Here is a 21916-nt window from a genome sequence, read left to right as displayed (position 1 = left end):
CAATGGCTAATGTGAGGTTATTGGGAGATAGTGATAAGAAGTGTGTAATTGCAAAATTCCTTTAGAAGATATCGTTAATTCTTGATGGATCCTACCAGTGTTTAAACAGGTAACAGTAGAAGCCTGTTAATTGTAGATATGTAAAACATACACAATCAGGAATTTATTTTATTTAAGCTATACCATCTAGCATTATAGTTTATTGAATAACCTATGTGACAAAGAAGGCAAATATTAAATGACCTATGGAAGGTAAATTTGATTTTATAGTTTAGTATTATACTAAGTGATTTGTTTCTGTCCATTTCAATTTCTTGTGTACCTTATCTGAAGAGTATTTAAACTGCTCACTAACATTATATTGTCTTCCTGTAACATGGTAGTCTCCAGCTGCTCTGTACTACACTTATATAGAATGTCTAATTGCAGTCAGTTATTGAGAATGTCTAACTCATTCTCAACTGGTCTCCTCAGATGCATATGTCTATCTGAAGAATCCTCCTCAAGATTTTTTTCCTAAACTGGGAGTGATTACAGCTTCGGGACTGGCGGGTTTGGTCACAGCAAGGAAAGGTATGTTTATACTATATATTTTCTGTTTCGTTAGTTCTGATTTTTACCTTCATGACATTTATTGGATAATATCAGATTAGGTTAGTGTAAAATGTTTACATTTTTACCATACCATAAGCTTGACCATACTATCTGTAGTGAAGTATAAGAACAACTGAAATTCTTTTATTCTTCTGGGAAAAATGCAAAGTGACATAGGAATTCTTAAGAATTGATGATTTCTCATAAATTTAAACATACACTTATCAAGCAACATAGGAATCACATTCCCAAGTATTTACTTACCCTAGATATGCTGCCCAGTCTCGTGTCATCTTGACACAAGCTAGAGTTATCTGCAAGGAGGTAACCTTAACTGAGAAAATGCCTCCATAACATCCAGCCATAAGACATTTTCTTAATTACTGATTGATGAGGGAGGGCCCAGCCCATGGTGCACTAGTGGTGCCACTCTTAGGCTGGTGGTCTTGGGTTCTATAAGAAAGTAGGCTGAAGCCGGGCGATGGTGGTGCATGCCTTTAATCTCAATACTCGGGAGGCAGAGGCAGGCGGATCTCTGTGAGTTCGAGACCAGCCTGGTCTACAGAGCTAGTTCCAGGACAGGCTCCAAAGCCACAGAGAAAACCTGTCTCGAAAAACCAAAAAAAAAACAGTAAAGAAAAGAAAGCAGGCTGAGCAAGCCATGGGAAGCAAGCCAGTAAGCAGTAGCCCTCCATGGCCTCTGCATCAGCTCCTGCCTCTAGCTTCCTGCCCTGTTTGAGTTCCTATCATGACTTCCTTCAGCAGTGAACAACAATATGGAAGAGTAAGCCAAATAAAATCTTTTCTGCTCAACTTGGTTTTTGGTTATGGTGTTTTGTCACAACAATAGCAACCATAACTAAGACATTAAAGAAACGACACACCCCTGCATAAATGCTTATTGCAATGTCAATCATATAAAATCTGGAAACAAGCTGAATAGCCTTTAAACAGGCAAGTGGATAAAGGAATCTGTGGCACAGTCCTACAAGGAAAGCCCCTTAGTATCAAAATAGTTTGAGCAATTGGTACATATAACATTGGTTGTGAATTTGAAAGTAGGCAGTGAATGTCTGATTCTGTTTATATGACATTCTCAAAAGGACAGGATTAGAATGACAGAAAGTAGATTGTTAGTTGCCTGAGGTTAAGAATGTGGGAAATGTACAACTGCAAAAGGAAAATATGAAGCATTTTTAGTTATAAGACTATATATTAAAATGTACAAAGATATTACTTTTTTAAACAAACTATTAAAAATGTATAACTGTTCCAATTAAAAATGTAATTTGCCCTTGTTTTCTGCCTTGTTATTGCAATTTTGTTTTTTTTAATCTAAAGATATTTATACTACCAAAAAATTCTTGAGAATTGTATGTTAATATAAAGATATACACTATCCACTCAAAACTGCTTTTCTTAGAGTCATACTACTCATATTGGAAGCTCTGTTAAGGGTTTGAGAAAGACATGCTATATCATATAAAACCTGGTTTACTTTTGGTTTTATCCTGACCAAAGTAGTTGAAATTAATATTAGCCAGATGGGAATGGAGTCTGTAAATGTGGATAACTCAGTCTACCCCTCTTATTCACTATGAGACTTGATATATTTGCTTTTTAAAACCTTTTTAAACAAGGTATCTGTACCTACTTTTCCATCAACTCTAGTTCTCATGTGAACTGTCAGATTCATGAGATTGCAATCAGGCTTGATGACTAGTTGCAAAGACTCACAGGGCTCAGTATGTAGTTATGGACATGGACAAGAACTATTGCAATGGGAGGTATAGGATGAAATTTAAAAGGGGGAAATGACATAGGACAAAGTTTAGAAAAAAATCAGTTATAAGTTTCTAGCAGTCTTTTCCCAGTGACTAATAAAACATATGCTTAATTTCTTCAGTAACAAGTTGAGACAATATGAATAAAGCCGAGTATTGAGTGACAACTATAGGCAGAAGAGTGACCAAGATTTCATTGAGGGCTAGTCATGTAAATAGTATCTACCTACCGAAATTCCAGACTTCCAAGAGGAGAAGTTTGCAGATGCTAGCGGAAGCTGCTGATGGCAGCAGTCTTGAGTTTACCGTGTTAACTCCTTTTATGCATGCTATTTAACAACTCTATTTCATATGCATATCATCATTTTCACTGTCTTCCATAAGATTCTTATTTCTTTATATTGAGTGCTCTTGAGCTCTTTTATATTCATAAAATATAGAATCGGTTACTAGGAAATATAGTAGCCTCGCTGTACTATACAGGTCAGTAGAACTGATTATCTCTGCATAATTGTGTTTCCTTTTTTTTCTTCCAACTCACTTTGATATCTTATTTTTTGAGTTTTAGGAATTTGTCTACAATGTATTGCTTAGTTTCTTAATTACAAAATAGTAATCCTCTGGTAAGAGAAAGTATTTCTTTATGTGAGCACCAGAATAATCTAAACCTTGTTGATAGTGAAATAAACACATTAGATCTGAAGGTGTATTTTATTTGAAATGTTATAAATTATGAGAGAATAGCAAATACAGAATGTTTTGTGCTTACTATTTGAGTAAATACCATGAAACTTTTGTCTCAGAGAAATGTACGATGTGTAATAGGCCATAGGTCATATGTAAACCTTATTTATATAGGTCATAGTACAGTAAAAACAAGAAAACTATTTCTTTCTTATAACCCTATTGTACTGAAGATAGGAATCTAAAAGAAAGCCATTTGCATATTTCTAAGTGCACAGTGCTACTTAGTATCTGTGCTAAGTATTCTTTCTTAATTGTAAAAGTAGAATTTTGAACCTACATGAAACTCCATTTTGCAGAATTGTTCCTTATATACAAGTATGGAAAGAGTGAATGCCATTTTTTTCAATAATTTATCAAAGAAAACCTGCCATATACCACCATAGTTCATGGAATTTTCATTAGTTAAGAGATCCTAATTTTTACATATTGAGATTGTTAAATCAAGAATGAAACAAAAATACCGAGGAGAAGCAGAGTTGCCATTCAGTTTAGGATATGTTGGTAGTCTAGACTTTCTCTCCCTATTCCACAGAAAGCATCCTTCCTACCCACCTTAGCCAAGCTCAGTCTATTGTCGACCTGACTATAACAGGCTTCTTTAAAAATAACTAAACCAGACAGAGAAAATACAAGCCTTGCAACATTTCACAAATTGCAAAGTTACCAGAAAACGTTGCCAGATATTTTTTCACCTTAATATTTTGATATTTCCCTTTTAAATAAGGGGCCAAAAAGCTGTTAGAGTTACCAGTACTTTGGTTGAAAAAGTGACATGTAATTGCTTAATCTCATCAGAGTCCAACATACCCAGACAGATATCTAGGATGCATATTATTTTGAAGCAGGGATCTTATAAGTTTAAGTTTCATCTATGAATGTTCTATTTCCCATTGTTATACAGCATTACTATGGTTCTATGGAAGTCTTTAGGTGGAGTGTGGGGTTAAGATAAAAGCTGTGTGACAGGGCTTGATACAGAACTTCTTATACCCGGGTTAATCAGAGCAATTTCAAGTTGACAGGCTCCTAGTGAGAACCTAGTGAGTTCCTACTAAGATTCTCTTTGGAATTTTTTAAAAAGAGATTTTACTGTCAAAAAAATGATATGAAAATGACTCTTAGATGCTTGGTTAAGGCACTTTTGAAAATGCATTAATTATGTCAAGCTAATTGTAATTAGTATTACTTCAGTATTCTGATTCAGTGACATGGAGTTATGTACCTTTTGAGGTTGTTAGCTGATTGGTTAGTTGGGTCCTTCACCTTTCTAAGTGTTAATCAGAAAGGGCATATAGAAGAGAGTCCATTTCACTTTAACCTGCTTTGACGAACATGGTAGTTGATTAATCCTATCATGCTTTGTTAGATATTTGAAAAAAGTATAATTATAATTTTAAGTTTCTTAGAATATGAAAATAATCAATCTTTAAAAAATGAAGATAATTACTAATCCCTTTGTGTAGATAATTATTAGGTTCGGAACATTTTTCTTAAATTGGACATGATGGTTAAGGGACGTTAATTGAATTGAGAACCTTAAGGGCATTTTAGGTACCATCTTGATTGGTATTACTAACTACAGAGCAATTTAACATAGGGTGGTAGCTTAAAGAGGGGCAAAGAATATATTACAGTGTAATAACATCAAGTCTCTGGTGGTATCTATTTGGAGTGAATGATTTGTTTGAATTTCATAGGTTCTAGATTTAAGAAGATTGCTTATCCACTAGGATTGGCCTCATTAGGAGCAACTGTTTGTTATCCAGCTCAGTCAGTAATAATTGCAAAGGTAAGTTCCTTTTATGTGATAACAGTGTTTGTTTAAACTCTCAGTGTGGCAAGATTTAAATATCACACAAAACCTTAAACATTTGATTTCAGGGGCATGTAGTTGGAATAAACTCTTGGGTTGGCAAAATGACCATAGCATCTTTTCATGGAAAATGCCATTCTTAATTTTATGATCTTCAAAATAAATAGGATGAATTTGTTTAACTATAGTTCAGCAATATAAAAGAAGGAGACGGATCAAGTTCAGAGACAATGCTGGAATTTATGGGGAGAAATACTGCTTCATAGTTGAACTAAATAGAAAAAAATTTCTTAGTTAATAGAAAATTATATCCTCTGGCAGCTTCTCGGTTCAGAAGATTAACACAATGCAAAAAAACAGCCAAATAATTCTTTAAAAATAATTAAACCAGACAGAAAATACAAGGCTTATAACATTTTACAAACGACAAAGTTACCAGCAAACATTGTAAGGTATTTTTTCACCTCAATATTTTGCTATTTCCTTTTAAATAAGGTACCAAAAAGCTGTTAGAGACTTTCAAAAAAGAGACTTCTGAGGTTAAAAAATACACACATAAACAAATTAAATTTTGAAACCATTGGAATGGAAAAAAAAGGTCTTCCAACACATCGTAATTGCCGCACATCTAAATTTGAACCATTTTAATTGAATTTTTTTTTTGCAATGATAGGGGTTGTTCCCAGAGTCTCAGACACTATACTGGTCAAGCCATAATCTATATCTCTTGCCTTGTATTTTATTATTATTATTATTATTATTATTATTATTATTATTATTATTATTATTATCACAAATTCAGATTCAGAAGCACAGATTTTGGGTATGCAAGTTTTTCTTCTTTTCTGTCATTAGTTATCAACATTTAATATTCTAATTCATACTTAAATATTGGTACCAGAAGGATGTTTTGTACTTGTATTCTCACTACTATATCTCTTTGTTGATGTAGATAAAACTGCTTTTTTTTTCAATATTTTGAGAATGTCAAGGATATTGTGAACTCTGCAGTTTGTAATGTGATCAAGCTATAAAAGCTTATAAGAGAAAAGAAAATTGTTCATTAAATCTAGTTATACTTGAGAAAATTGCTGGATAAAGTGACAAATTTGTTTTTAAAAGACTCCTTCCTCTGAATTTACATGAGAATTAGCCACTCAAATTAATGTTGATGCTGAACAAAAACTTGAGCTCATTTTACTTAACCTTTATATTGTTCTTATTTGCTGATAAACAAACACTGGCCCAATGAAGGTTCCCAGGGACTGCCTTATCCAGAGTCAACTTTAGGTGTCTGTTACCAGTCCCAGCGGATGCTGCTGTCACTGATTCTGCTCTACTCTTTTCTTTTTAGAGTAATCTCTCTTTCTCTCTCTCTCTCTCTCTGTCTCTCTCTCTCTCTCTCTCTCTCTCTCTCTCTCTCTCTCTCTCTCTCTCTCTCTGTTTTCATAAAAATGATACCACTTCATTCTTAAATATAAGCATTACAGAAAAGTTTAGACTAGAAGAAATATAACCACTGAAATATGCTTACATCCATAAAAATATCAGTGTCAAAATTTCTTAGAATATTTTCTAGCCATCTTTACATGATTACACAGAGATAAAAAATAGATGAGTAAAATGTAGATAAGAATAATGTCATGGTATAGATCTATATGTGTGTGTGCATGTTCATGCACATTGTATGCTTAGATATGCATGTGTGCCTTTACATGCACATATGTAAGCATGTGCATGTGAAGGCTGGAAGACAACCTTGAGTACCTCAGGAACACCATGTACCTTCTTTGAGGCAGGGTCTCTCATTAGCCTGGAGCTCACTAATTAGTTTAGATTGGCTTGCCAGTTACTTCCAGGGATCATCATGCTTCTGCTTCTGCAGAACTCAGATTACAAGTAGACACTATCACACTGGTTGGTTATAGGCATTGAACTAAGGTTCTTAGGCTTGCAAAGCAAACACTTTCCTTATTGAACCATGCCCTCAGACCCCCATCCCTTTTTTCTATTTTAAAGGAAGTTTGTTCACTAGTATTAAGGATTTGTTGTTGTTGAGATCTATGCCATTTTTTACAACAATAATATATTAAAAATTATATTTTCAATTTGTTTCTTTCAAATAGGGAAAATAATTTTAAATCATTGAAAAAAACATGGTTGCAGAATCCACCTAGATTTTATGTGTTGTATGTCATAGGTTTTTAAATTGATAATCTTTGTTGAGGGAGAGGAGCCTGCATTTTGTCCAGGCTGCCCTAAATAATCACACACAAATTGTATTCATTTAAACACTGCCTGCCCCATTATGTCTAGCCTCTTATTGGCTAATTCTCACATATTAGTTTAACACATTTCCATTAATGTGTATCGCCACTTGACTGTGGCTTACCAGCGAGTCTAACCAGCATCCATCTCGGGCAGGAGAACCATGGCATCTGCCTGTCTCTGCTTTCTTCCTCCCAGAATTCTGTTTTGTCTTCCCCACCTACCTGAGTTCCACCTTATCAACTAGGCCAAGACAGTTTCTTTAATAATCAATTACACAAATACAGAAGGGCCTCCTACACCATTTCCCCTTTTCTGTTTAAACAAAAAGGAAGGCTTTAACATAGTAAAATTACAGTTACAATATTTAGATCTATTTTATCTTTTACCATAACAAAGGAAAACTATAACTATCTATCAACTCTTCAACTCCAACAAAGACTCCAAAAAGGATGTAATATTACCTAAGTAAACAGGAAGTAAGCAACTTCCAAAACTCTATAATTGACAGAGACATCTCGCTGCCTATACAGTTACCCAAAGTTCTTTTGTACCGTTGGGGCATCCATCTTCAGCCTACAGGCCTATAGTATCCAGCAGACATTTCCATGAAGCAGGAAATTTCAAAGACAGTTCAGTCATTTTCTTCTGTGTCCTGCAGAATGTCTCACAAGACTCTTTGATGAAACAGGAACCCTGAAGGACCATCTCACCTTTAGGCAAGTTCAGCAGTCCTCTCTCTGTGGATTCTTCATGTCCAGTTCATGCAACAGTCCAGGCAAGAGCAGTTTCTTGCCCAAATGGCTAACCAACTCCATAAGGAGCCTCTTCAATGCCCATCTTCCTCATGAAGTAGCTTGGTACTGTCAGGAGCAGACATGTCTCACTGTCATGAAAAGTCCTAAGTTATTTAAAAATTTTAAATGCCATATTCTATAGTCTTTGAAAGATATGAAGAATCCCTATCTAACTGAAATATATCTCTATATAGCTAGAAAATCTAACTAACATGACTACAAGCTTGACTATTATCAATGATTATCCATTAACAATATATATTTTCTAATTATATATTATATTTTTAAATGAACTACATAATCACAATGCCTTAAGATCAAAAATAGATATACGTATAACAACATTGACCTTAAATTTATACCAATAAAGTAAAATTTATACCAATAAAGTAAAATTTATACCAATAAAGTAAAATTTATACCAATGTAAAGTATTCATATCTATATCATACCCCCTTTAAATGTAAAAGAACATTTATAAACAATATTTGGGAATACGGGCATATTTTTTTCTCTCCAAACTGCTTCATGCTGTATGGGGGTGCTGTTAATCAGGTCTTTCATGGTGTATCTGGTTTGGTAGGTTACTCTCAGTCAGCAGTTGAAAAAAGTAATTTTTGAGGGTGTTTATGGCAACCTTTCAGGAGGGCGTGGTCTATCATACCGTGTTGGTCTAGAAGCAATCCACAGGGTCTCATCCTCTGTGAAAACAAAAGAAGAACCTCTTTTCCAAAGCATCATATCCTTAGACCCAAATTCTGAAGTCAAGATACCTTTATGATATACATGCTGGATTAGCTTAGCAGCACATACAATGAAAAGTCTCTCTGTACTTAGCTCCTTTGCAGTCAAAAATTTTAAAGAAAACACAATAATACACATAATCCAGACTCTCTGTGAATTTTCCATTTTTATGTGGATTATTTCTCTTTACTTATTTTAATCTATGACTATCTGTACTCTCTCTCTTTAAAGACTTTACCCTTTTTTAAAAGCATTAACTATTTTATGACTCCCTATACTCTTTATTTCTTTTCTCTTTTAAGCCTACTACATACCTTTATTCAACAGTGTGACCCATTTAGAGGTCTTTTATGTCTGAATCTGTCCTATTGCGAATCTGTAATTCTTTACTGTCCAGGAACACTTTTGCTTTGTGCTTTTAAAATGCTAAGCTCTTAAGAATCTAAGCTGCGACAATCCCAGGTCAAATACAGGTACTGCCTGGTTGCCCTGCCCAGTCCAACATGGCAGAACTGCTTGTGCCTCTGAGCCGTGCGCACTGCACCACTAGCATGGCAGAGCTGCTTGTGCCTCTGAGTCACTTGTGCTTCTGAGCCTTGGCACACAATGCCCCTCTTTTAGGCACATAATGCCCCCCTTTTAGGCACATAGCCAGTCCAGTTGCAATCAAACAAACCATAGCACTTTAGTCACAAACCCCATTGAAATTCTCTGTCTCCTGCAAGAGACAGGTTGCACTGGTGGCACAGCACAGAAACTGGTATTTCAAGACTGCCACTTTCTAGTAGACCTGATCCTGCTGCCTACCCAGACAGGGAGTGCCAAAACACAGGCATGGTCTCAGGTACTTTGTTTCTGACTCCGAATGAGCACACAAACATCCAGGCCCACAAATGCTCCATAGCTGGAGATTGCACCAGCGGCAGGGCCCAGGAAGCCTCGTTTTAAAATGGTGTGGCTTTTTTTAATTGTTGCTGTCGCTGAGTCAGGAAAATCTCTCAGGAGCATGCCACCAGCAAACAGTGAAAAACTGTGTTAAATTTTGTTTTATCTGTGTGTCTAGAATTTCTTTTCAAGCCCTCTCAAGTTTTACGTGGAGTTAGTCAACCACATTGAGGTGCCAATTGTTGAGGGAAAGGAGCCTGCATTTTGTCCCGGCCGCCCTGCTAGATTACACCCGAAATAATCACACAAAAACTGTATTAATTTACACTGTCTGGCCCATTATGTCTAGCTTCTTATTGGCTAACTCTTACATATTAGTTTAACACATTTCCATTAATGTGTATCGCCACTTGACTGTGGCTTACCAGCATGAATCTAACCAGCATCCATCTCGGGCAGGAGAACCATGGCATCTGCCTGTCTCTGCTTTCTTCCTCCCAGAATTCTATTCTGTCTTCTCCTCCTACCTGAGTTCTGCCCTATCAACTAGACCAAGGCAATTTCTTTAATAACCAATGAAAGTAATACAAATACAGAAAGGCCTCCTACACCAAATCTTAAGTTGTATTTTAAACATTGAATTTCAAAACTTTATAATGCATTTAAGCCAATTTTCTTAGGAACATATTTTGCTCATATTTTGTCATATTGTATTATACTTAAATTGTTTAGTTTCAAGTGAAACTGGTGTAGAAACTTGTAGAAAAAGCAAATGTAAGACTCTGAGTCAGTTTGCAAAAGAAGTCATCATATTAAGTGAAATTATCTAGATTCTGAAAGACAAATAAGTATCAAATGTTTTCTCTCATTTGTGGATCCTAGTTTTTATAATGACACATGAAACCACACACACATGTATGTGGCATGAAAATGTATATATGCACACATATATATGACATGAAAGCATAAGTAAATCTAAGGGAAGGAAGAAGACTCAAAGATGGTGAGAAGGAATGGGAAGGCATTGGGAGTGTATATGCTCAAAGTACACGATATACTTGAAAGTAATTGCCTTTATGAAATTGACCACGGAAGAAATTTTATGAGGAAATTTGGAAAAAAATGTATTTTATTATTAAAAGTAACCACTAGTGATCAGTATTCAAAATTCTATGAGTATCTTTTACTATAAAATAAAAAAAAAACCTTTTACTTAGACTAGAGAGATGACTCAGTGGTTACGAATACTTGGTGCACTTCAGAGGCTCCAGATTTAGTTCCTGGCACTTACATGGCAACTCATAGCCATCTTGAACTCCAGTCCCACGGGGCCTAATGGCCTACTCTACACAAGCATCAAACATGCACATGGTAAACACATACACACACCCTCTCCTCTCTCTCTGTCTCTCTGTCTCTCTCTCTCTCCATATATGTGTGTGTGTGTGTGTGTGTGTGTGTGTGTGTGTGTGTGTGTATGTACAGGCAAAGCCTTCATACACACAAAATAATGATAATTAAAAATAAGTTAATAAAATAAATTTTAGAAGATCTTTGGCTACTCAAACAAATCTCCTTAAAGGGATATAAGATAAGAGCTTTTTGTTATATTTTTTCTTTTAGAAGGAAAGGACTGGCAGTTTTCAAAACAAGCGATAATTCATACTGTAGTTTGTAGAATAAAAGCCTCAATCAATATGACATTATTTTTTAAAAAATATTTTTCTTCCAGTATTTCATTAACTTATATAAAGATTAACCAAGTAGCCTGTCTTTGGACTTCATAAAGCTTTTATTTATAAAAAAAGTTAACTTATCTTTACTAACTTTGTGATTAGAAAACTCCCTCAAATTTTATTAAATATGTCAATGTATACATAGGGGTAAAGATTGCTTTATAGCAATGGTGGTACTTTATATTAGTATATGAAGGAAGGATGTATTGCTTAAGAATGTATTAATATTAAAGACCTTTACTGGGTATCAAGTCTAAATAAATCCTAGATGGAATAAAAACCTATTCATAAAATAAAATGCTATTTAAAATGTAAGAGAAAAAAGAGGTATATTTTTAACTGTTTTGAAATAAATTAGATCTTATATAAACCAAAATCTTGAAGCCATCAGAGGAAAAATATATATTTGACTATATAAAATAATTATAATAAGCCATATACAATGATTAATAAATAAATAAAAATACTGGAGGAACTATTTGTAATATACACAACAAAGGTTAAAATTCTTAATGTATTAAGAACTCATATAAATAAATAATGAAGAGATGAGTACTCTTCAGAAAAGTAGAAAAAGTCGACAGATAGGTAGTGAACAGTATAAGATGTATTAATGGCCTAATCAAAGATACTAAGTTTTTATCAGCAATTGTTTAAGTATCAATTTTATAGACCATTTATATTTTGATACTGGGGGACTTTTTTTTAGCAGTGCTAGGGATCAAACTCAATGCCTCATGTACATCCATATGTGTGCATTTTTTTTGTCTTTGAGCTTCAAAGACTTAAAATGACTTAAATGAATCATAATTTTGCTGTTGGTTAAAAAGGGTAGGAAAACAGAAGTATGCCTGTGGTGGAAGTGTAAATTGCTGCTGTGTATTGCTAACTTTTTGAAGAGCCATATAATAACATCTTAAAAATCAAAATTAGTATGATTCTTAGTATAGAAATTCACTTCTAGGAATTTGTTCTGAGAAAACAGTGCAGCTGTGAGTGATCCCAATTATATGTGTAAGGAATAGGATGCTAGTTTCATCATTGTTTATACCTGCTTCCATGCTGTATTGTTTCTCTTTTGTTCTGTACTGGAGAATGACTGTAGAACCTCATGCATGTTAGAGAAGTACTCTACCATAGGGTTGTTTTTCCAACCCTGAATTGCTTAAAATTTTCAAGTATAATTATACTTGAAATTTTATAATTAGTAAAAACAATAAAACTTTTTAATTTGAAGAACAAAACATTGCTTTAGAAAAGACACATGTTTGTCAAAAGTATAATCATATAAATCATATAAAGTTCTCTATTAAATCTTTTTTTTTTTCTCTATTAAATCTTAATATATAGTTGTAACCATGAGGAAGGATGGGGAAAAATAAGAAGGAACCAAAAGATATTCAAAGGGAAGTGTGCTATTAGTAAAAGTTACCCCAGACTAATGTGGAACTCAGGATCTTCCATCTGGGATATCAAGGACAGGTTCCACTATTCCCAACATTACCTTTCTATCAGAAATAGGTGTCATTCTCTTAAAAAATGATTATGTCTTTTGTTTCTCTGTGAATGGAGAAAGATTGATAAAGTTTTAAGCAAAACACTTATAGCATCTTAGAAACCTTATTTTTCTTAGTTAACTGTTTATTTTCTCAAAATACTTCTTCCTAAACTATTATAGATGCAATTTTCACTTAAAGTCCTCTAATAGGAGCCATTTGGCCAGATCAGAAACGGCAGAACACAGAGTGACAAATCTTGAGTGATGTCACTCGTATAGAATCTAGAGAATTTAAAACACAGAGAAGAAAATTGCAAACTAGTGGTTGCTGGGGGCTGGTGATGGAGAGGAGATGTTTGTATATATTGAAAGTTACAGAGCAAAATGATAGGATACAAAAAAGTTCATGAGGTCAGTCTATAGCTGAGCAATTAGAGTAAATAAGCATATATTGAATATCTGAAATTTGCAGAGGAAGTTGATCTTAAGTGTTTTCATGAGCTGATATCTATGTTGGTAAGCTTGATTACATGAATGAATAAAAAAAAAGTAAACTTATACCAAAGCATTGTGTTGTTTACTTAAATAGATATAATTTTTATTTGTAGTGCCTCTATAAAGTTAAAAAAATATTTAAAAATAATAAAATAGGGGCTGAGGTATGGCTTCTTATTCGAGTACTATGCACAAAGCCTGGAGTTCAATCCCTAACACTGTAAAAATTATATTAAAATAAATGGGCATAATTTAAATTGATGTTATATTGTGAAATAAATTATATATTTATTCACCATTTAGGGAGTTAGTAATTTTTCATATAAGATTTTGAAAATACTGCTTTATTTCATATGAACTAGACATTGATATTTTTATTGTTAATTGCAACTTAAGTATTCATATAAAATACCCGATCTGAATTGAAAAATTGTTATTTTAACTTTTAAAAGTATGTTATTTAACTCATTTTTTTCTTTGTTAGATAACGGGGAAAAAGGCATATACTACAAGCCAGCAAATTTATCAAGCCATTAAGTCATTGTGGACAAAAAGCAGTGAAAAAGAATCACTCCCCGAACCAAAGGAAGGAACTAAGGTATACTTTAAATAAACCAAAACAGTACGCATTAAATTTCAGTTTCAGTAAGCATTGGCTCATATTGATGATACTACCAAGAGGTCAAAGATAAAATAGAGATAAATGAAAGACTCACAATAACTTGGTATGGTATAATTTTATATTCTTTTAGTAAAATAATTTGCTTCTGAAACAACAATGTTTTTCATAAACAGGTAGGAAGGTCTGATGAAATACATGCCAAAACTCCTGAGTCGAAACATTCAGTGTCTTTTCCAAAAGAACTTGCCTCTGCAACAAAGGTTAAATCGGAATCTACTGCAGGTTTGTTTGGAATTTTTAATTTTGTTTTCAGTTTTATTCAATAATTTTAGGGCATTATAGTTGATACTCTGAACTTCCATGTTTTCCTAAATGTTTTCTCTCTTATATGTATGCTGTGATTTTCATTTTTGGTTATGAGGGACCTATATCCCTGAGATTTTTCCTTTTAAATCACTACGTAGCTGTAATATGAGTCTCCACGTGTGTGGGTATAGAGTAGTACTGTCAGTATGATTGAGTGAAGCACTTAATATCACTTTATAAATGTGAGCTATTCTATCAGGAGGAGGAAAATGTACCTTTTTAGAATCCTATCAACTGACAGGTGTGAGTCACACCTACATAAAGCATATCGGCTTCCATTTCTCATGCTATTTACCTGTCAGTCTCCTGTCAGGCTTAGTTTCCCTGGTCTGTACTTTTATTAAGTACAGTACCAGAAGAAACTGCAGCATGAAGTAGTACATGCAGCATTGTTACAACTTTGCTAGTATTCACTATTGACAATTAATACTTTGTGGTACAAAAGAGTAATAGTTATACTTTTGAAAGATATCCCATCATGATCAAAAAGAAAGTGGCCAAATGTTTAAAACTGCTTTGAGAACCTAGTCACAAAAACCTATCTGCCACAGATTTGCATGGATTTGCTTTTCTGTACAATGTGAATGATTCAACCCATAAGCTGCATCATTGCAAAGGAAATCTGCCAGATTCAGAGGTGGAAAGGTAGAAATAGTACTGTGATCTATTTATAAATCATGTACTGTAATAGAGAGTGCTTATAAGTATTGTATTCAACCATCAATACAAATCAAAATGAAAACCCACCTTTGATGTAGTGGTGGTTATTCCCATCTCATGATGGAAAGCTCCCAGAGTGTAAGCTGTTGCAGGGAACAGGCTTCTTGTTCATCCCGGCCACCCCATTAGCTTAGCCCCGAAATAACCACACACAAACTATATTAATTAAATCACTGCTTGGACCATTAGCTCTAGTTTCCTATTGGTTAATTTTTATATCTTAATTTAACCCATTTCTATTAATCTGTGTATCACGACGTGGCAGTGGCTTACCAGGAAAAATTCCCAGTGTGTCTGTCTTCAGCGGATCCTTGGCATCTCTCTGACTCTGCTTTCTTCCTCCCAGAAATTCAGTTCTGTCTTCTTCACCTACCTAAGTTCTGCCCTATCAGGCCAAGGCAGTTTCTTTATTCATTAGCCAATACAATCAACACACAGAGCGGACTCCAACATCAGTAAGCAGCTGTTTTTTTTTTAAATATCCAATTTGTCAGTAGCAGAACCATATTTCTAGCTCATCTTCCTGATGCCACAGTCCAACCTCTTTCCATTGTGCATAGTTCTTGTAATATAAAACCAGAATTGAGTCTCTAATTTCCTCTTCCTCCTACTCCTCTCTCAATCTCCATTTGGCAGTACAACCTACAACCCAAGCAGTTGGGAAACCTACAACCCAACCGAAACAGAAGACTTGGGACTTGGAAGCCAGTATGGGCTCTTACTTATCTAGTGAGTTCCTATTCTAGTCTGGGCTACATACCAAGACCCTGTCCCCAAAGAGCAAGATTCTAATAACAATAGTATAAGAACAAGAAGAGTTGTCATCAAATAGCAAAACCTGATTTGGCTATTCTTCCGTCTTTCCTTTCTAATCAAGATAAGTTATACAACTTTTAGACTTTCTCTGAGTAACCTACAGTTGAGCATATTTATAAAGGATATAATATATGCCGCCATTTTTCTAAATGTCTTGTCAGTTCTCACCTATCTTGGTGAAGGTGAAACAAAATACAGCTTAAAGTAGGATTCAAACCATTCTCACCTAATATTTTTCCTTATCCACCTATGATCTGGAACTCCTTTCCTGTCTTGGATGATGTGGTATATAAAGAGCCTTCTAAGGAGACTTGCAGTGGAAAAGGCATACCAGTGATACTTATGATCATTATATCTCTTAGTTCATGCTACTATAAATAAGAATAATATAGACTGCATTGCTTTCATTCAAGAGAATGTAAGTTCAAGATTAGGGTGCCAGAATGGCCAGGTTCATATGAAGGCACACTTCTGGCTCTTAAACAGTTGGGGTCTTGAATCTCTCACATGACAAAGAAGAGAACCAAGCAGATTGTGAGGACACTTCACTGGATACAAATTCCACTTATAAGGACTTCATCACCTCATCTAATCCCGATTACCTCCCAGAGGTCTTGCCTCCTAATACCATCACATTGGTGGTTAGGGTTTAAGTGTAACAGAATATTTTTGAAGGTTAATTATCTCAACCTTAGAATTTATTATTTCTCCATTTCACATATAATCACCAAGTTCCATAACATGGGAAGTGGCAGTGATTATGATCACAGGTTTTAGGATAAGACTTGTAGGTAAGTACCAAACCCAGTATTTGAATAATTCTATTACCTGGAGCAAGATACTCACCACCATTTATGTTCAGTTTTGCTATCCGCAACTCAGTTTCCTCATCCACAAAAATAAAAAAAAAGAGAGAGAATAATAGTTCTCACGTGTTTGCTGCAAGGGTTAACTTCTCTCTCTCTCTCTCTCTCTCTCTCTCTCTCTCTCTCTCTCTCTCTCTCTCTCTCTCTCTCATGCACACATGCACACATACCCTGACACAGGGTCTCATTATGCATTCCAGAGTAACCTTGTACTGCTAGAAGTCCTCCTGCTTCAGCCTTTTCTGTTCTGAGTGAAGCCTCTATTCAGATAAATTATAAGTTCCACAGGTAATTCTGTGTGTTCAACATTTTAAGAATATCTGAGGATCAAAGTTCTAAAGGTAGAAGGACCTTTCTAATTAGGAAATTTGAGTGAACCAAGGCTTTGATCAGACTGTGGACCGGAATGTAAATTAAAGGAGTAAGTAGAGATGTTAGTGGACTTACGAAATTCACACCTGGTATGGGAGAATTGTCTGTATTCTGTCAATCATGTTTTAAATAAATGCTGGTTGGCCAGGCCGGAAGTATAGGCAGGTCGATTAGACAGGAAGTAGAGGTGGGGTGATAAGAACAGGAGAATTCTGGGAAGGAGGAAGCCCATTGCTCCCCATTCCTGCCCAGACCACCGAAGAAGCAGGATGTGATCTACCCCGCTGAGAAAGGTACTGAGCCATGTGGCTAACATAGTTAAGAATAATGGGTTAATATAAGATACAAGAACTAGTAAGAAGACTGAGCAAATGCAGACTCTCTCTGTGATTTTCTCTGGGACTAAACGGCTGGGGGACCGGGCGGGACAGAAGCCCTAATGAGCAGGCCCTCATGTTATAGCACACACTGTGAAGCAAATCTGAATGCAGAAGACACATGTAATTATTTGTCACATCCTACTAATATCTCTGCTTAATACACCTTTGTTGGAGGGGTGGCCACTGGCAGGTTGTCCATGCCCCAGTGGAGAACCCCAAAGCTATGCCCATACAGGAAACATTAATTGGATTCAGTGGATTGTTTGAAGGAAAGGAAGGGGGTGAGGGAGAGAGAGAAGATATGAAATGTTTGAAGTGGGAAGGGAGTCATATCAGGGGAAGGGCCAGAAGAAGCTAAAGGGAGGGAGTGGGAGTGGCTATGATTATGATACATCATATACCTTTCTGAAGGTTACTGATGATAGATAGGTTTCTTAATGCTTTAGTAGATAGCCCTAAACATGCACATATGGGAAGCATGAACAGCACTTAGTGGTTTATCAAAAATAAATAAAAGGGCTGAAGAATTTGCTCAGTGGTTAAGAGCACTGGCTTCTCTTAAAGATTTCCCAGGCTTGATGCCTTGCACCCACATGACATCTCATTACTGTCTATAACTCCATTTACAGGGGATCCCATGCCCTTTTCTGGCTTTTGTGGATACCAGGCATGCATGGGGTATGCCGATATACACACAAACAGCAATTTATGATAACTGATAATGATAATAATGTTAAAATAATAACAATAATAATATTGATATGAAGTTAGCAATATATTTTGGAAGATACAGGGGTGGGAAATGGGAGGCAGTTAATTCTCATATATCACTGTGCACATATATGAAATTCTCCCCACTCTTGGATGGAACATAGTAGCCAATCAATGGCTACTGAAAAAGGGAAAATCTGTTTTCCCCAGGGACAAGCCCCATGACAGGTTATCTGATCCCTTGTGGTCAGCCCTAAACATATATCATATGACCAATAATGGACTATGTTGTGTGTGTGTATTTCTGAAGTTTCATAACAGTAATTGCTTTCTTAGAGTCTCTTTAGATTTCTATAAGCCAGAATTTATATAGCCACAATTTTCACTAAAAAAAGATAGGAAAATTATGTATGTATGTATGTTGTATGTACCAGTAATAAAGAAGAGGTTATGAAGTTGAGAGTGGAGTTAGCATGGGAGGACTTAGGGGGGGAAGAGTGTAAATGATATAAAAAAGTACCCAAAACCTAAATATTCGATTTAACAAAATTCTCAAAAATAAAGAAAAATTTAAAGAAATTTTCAAGGAATTAAAAAATAGTTCAAAAAACTTTTCACATTATTGAGCAGTGGCTGCCACCAGGTGGCAGTGAAGATACATTTGAGAAAAGCTGACAAGCACAAAACCATTAGCATTTCTTTACCCTCTTTTAAGCCATTTTCAAAAGTTTTCAAATGAAAATCAAATATTTAATAATATATTATTGTATTTAGATATTTAAAAATATTATCTAGCAACAGAATTAATGCCTACTGTAATTTTCAAGTAGTACCATTTGAAAATATAATCTGTAAGATAATATGAAAACATCTAATATTTCTGTTGGCGATAAAAATGGAAACATGATATTCTTGTGGTTTGTCACCTACATTTACTACTGAATAAAATATCTAATTTTTTAGATATTAGAAAACTTGTCTATATCATAGTCTCCTAAAAGGACCTCAGATGAAAAAAATCCCTAATGTATGGTGAACAGTATTAATGTCATGGGTAGTGTTCATGACCTGATTTTTTAAATATATTTGTTCATAATTTCATATATGTCACACTTTGTAAAGTATAAAATGTTTTTGGAAATACAGACATAATATAAATCATTGTGTTCACTTTTTTTTGTTTCTATAGCTTTGAAGCCTGCCCTGTAACTAGCTCTTGTTCTTATAGACCAGGTTGGCCTCAAACTCAGAGATCCCCCTGCCTCTGCCTCCCTGGTGCTGGGACTAAAGGCATGCGCCACCACCACCTGGCTCTTCCCTTGTTTTAAATTATAAAGCTGAAAATATTCTGTGAGCAAAATCTATGGCTCTCCAAATTTATAAAATCATTTAAAAATGATTCAAACATTGGAAAAAATTTAAAAAAATAGAAGGAATTATTAGACTTACTTTTCAGAGACTAGAAAATTTAAATTTATGTTGTTGACTACTTTTGCTATCTTAAGACAAGTACCCTAACCCTTATCTTTTTCTAAGTAAACTTCCATTTCTAATCAATAATAGAAGTGCTTTTACTATTTTGTTATTTCTTGCTTACTTACAGTGCACAAAGTAGTATATGCGTTATGTTGCTCCCATTATCTTATCTAATGCTAAAAGTAAGTGTGTGATGTTGTTACTATACTAACCTCCATTTTCAGAAAGTCAAGCCTCTATAGGAGTCTTGACAAGCCTAGTCACTCTGGCTTCCCCACTTAGCAACTGAATTATAATAGTCAAATTAATCTCTCTAAATTAAAATCTCCTTATTTGCCAAATGTGGATAATTCAGACATGCATTGCTTAATGCCAGGGACAAATTCTGATGAATGTGCCATTACATTAGATGATTTCACCATGGTGGAAACACCACTGTGCATGTATGCAAATTAGTTAACATAGGTCAGTATGCAATGTGACTTATATCGACGTAACCCCAAACATGTGTGGTGCATTGGACTCTATCTTGCCTGGCACACAATTAATTGTCAAGCTAACTATTAAGTCATATTATCAAATCTAAGAATAAGTCCTCAAGCTCAAACACGTGAAACCCATCAGTAACCATAATACAGTTTAGGCTCCTTCATTTTTGAAATAATCACTTCACTTGGCATGTAAGATATTCTTACTCTTTTTTTCTTTTTCTTTTCTTTTCTTTTTTTTGTTTTTTTTTTGTTTGTTTTTTTTTTTTTGTTTTTTGAGACAGGGTTTCACTGTGGTTTTGGAGCCTGTCCTGCAACTAGCTCTTGTTCTTGTTCTTCCCACAATTCTCTCAAATGTCACCATCCTTCAGGGAGCAAAGCAATGGCTTCTTATCTGCTATGCCTACTTCTTTCTTCCTATATAGTCTCTTTTACTTAGGTAAAACTTCTCTGATTAAACACAGCTATGCCATTCGTCTACTTAATGGTGACCCTGAACTACTGTGAGCCTCTCTTCTCTCACTCACCGACACCTATTTGTCTACTGTATTCTAGCCATGTCGTATTGGGGCCTCACACTTCCTTGCCTTCAGCTCATCCTGGAGTCACTTCTCACAGATATCTACAGAGCACATGTCTGCATCTCCCTCGATTCTTTGTTCAAATATCACCTTTCAAGAAACCCTTTCTAAGCCACATTATATAAAATTAGAAATTATCCCAACATTTCATGTGTCCCTCTGTGATTTCGTGTTCTGTGCAACACTTAACCATCATAGAACGTACTATGTATTTTACTTATCTTGTTTATCTCACCCATGTGAGGCTCATGTTGAGATTTTGTTTTGCTCATTTCTATATTCCTAATACCAAATATAAATGTCTTCTTTTTCACTTTAATACTTCATCAGGCACTACACAGTTTCTACCTGACCCCAACCTCATGGATCATGGGCAGTCTCATCCAGAAGATAAAGATATGTACAGCACTAGAAGCTGAAATGGACTACAGTGGGAGCCTGTGGAGAGATCCGCAAGATGTACCAAGTGGGAAACGATGGTGAAAGATCATGTAATAGATGGGTAACTGACAGCATGACTCTACATGTTCCCATGTTTAATTCCAAATAAACAGTTTGACCAATGATGCAAGTGGTTAAAACACAAATTAATGAATACAACACAAGTAATATTAAGAGATTAATGAGGCAACTGAAGTAGAAGTACTAGGAGTATATTTTATGACTTGTAAGAGAATTTATTAGAAAGCAAAATAAGGTGAAGATATGAACGTCAGTAAGACTAAAATATGCAAATATGCATATGCAAGTATACATATACATATTTATACATGTGAATCTGCTTCAGTTTTCCCAGTTTATTCTCAGTTAACTTAGAGTGGTGGATAGAAGGATGTGGTTTTTTTCCCCAGAGCTGAAATAAAATATCCATATTTTATGGCACATGAACTTGGATATATGTCTTTGTTTTATTTAATTTATTCTTTTTTCTTTTTTCTTTCTTTCTTTCTTTTTTTTTTTTTTTTTTTGGTTTTTCGAGACAGGGTTTCTCTGTGGTTTTGGAGCCTGTCCTGGAACTAGCTCTTGTAGACCAGGCTGGTCTTGAACTCACAGAGATCCGCCTGCCTCTGCCTCCCAAGTGCTGTGATTAAAGGTGTGCGCCACCACTGCCCGGCTTGGTTTAACTATTCTTAAATGCCTGAAAACATCTTAAACAG

The 21916-nt window shown here is 35.1% G+C and overlaps 1 protein-coding gene across 2 annotated transcripts in view; it reads left to right on the top strand.

The window, feature by feature from the left end:
• The window catches only part of Apool (apolipoprotein O like), a 48083-nt gene extending 26436 nt beyond the window's left edge, over nucleotides 1-21647 (top strand). For both annotated transcript variants that reach the window (XM_075957797.1, XM_075957798.1), the window contains exons 5-9: nucleotides 475-573; nucleotides 4823-4914; nucleotides 13846-13959; nucleotides 14157-14265; nucleotides 21090-21647. In XM_075957797.1, coding sequence (XP_075813912.1) covers nucleotides 475-573; nucleotides 4823-4914; nucleotides 13846-13959; nucleotides 14157-14265; nucleotides 21090-21178 — 503 coding nt within the window. In that variant the 3' untranslated portion in view covers nucleotides 21179-21647. The remainder of the gene's footprint in view (nucleotides 1-474; nucleotides 574-4822; nucleotides 4915-13845; nucleotides 13960-14156; nucleotides 14266-21089) is intronic.
• The last annotated feature ends 269 nt before the right edge of the window (nucleotides 21648-21916 follow it).

This window comes from Microtus pennsylvanicus, chromosome X (assembly GCF_037038515.1).
Source record: "Microtus pennsylvanicus isolate mMicPen1 chromosome X, mMicPen1.hap1, whole genome shotgun sequence".
NCBI classification, from domain to species: Eukaryota; Metazoa; Chordata; class Mammalia; order Rodentia; family Cricetidae; genus Microtus; species Microtus pennsylvanicus.
The sequence above is the reverse complement of the archived record's forward strand: the minus strand, read 5'-3'. Positions and strand labels throughout refer to the sequence as shown.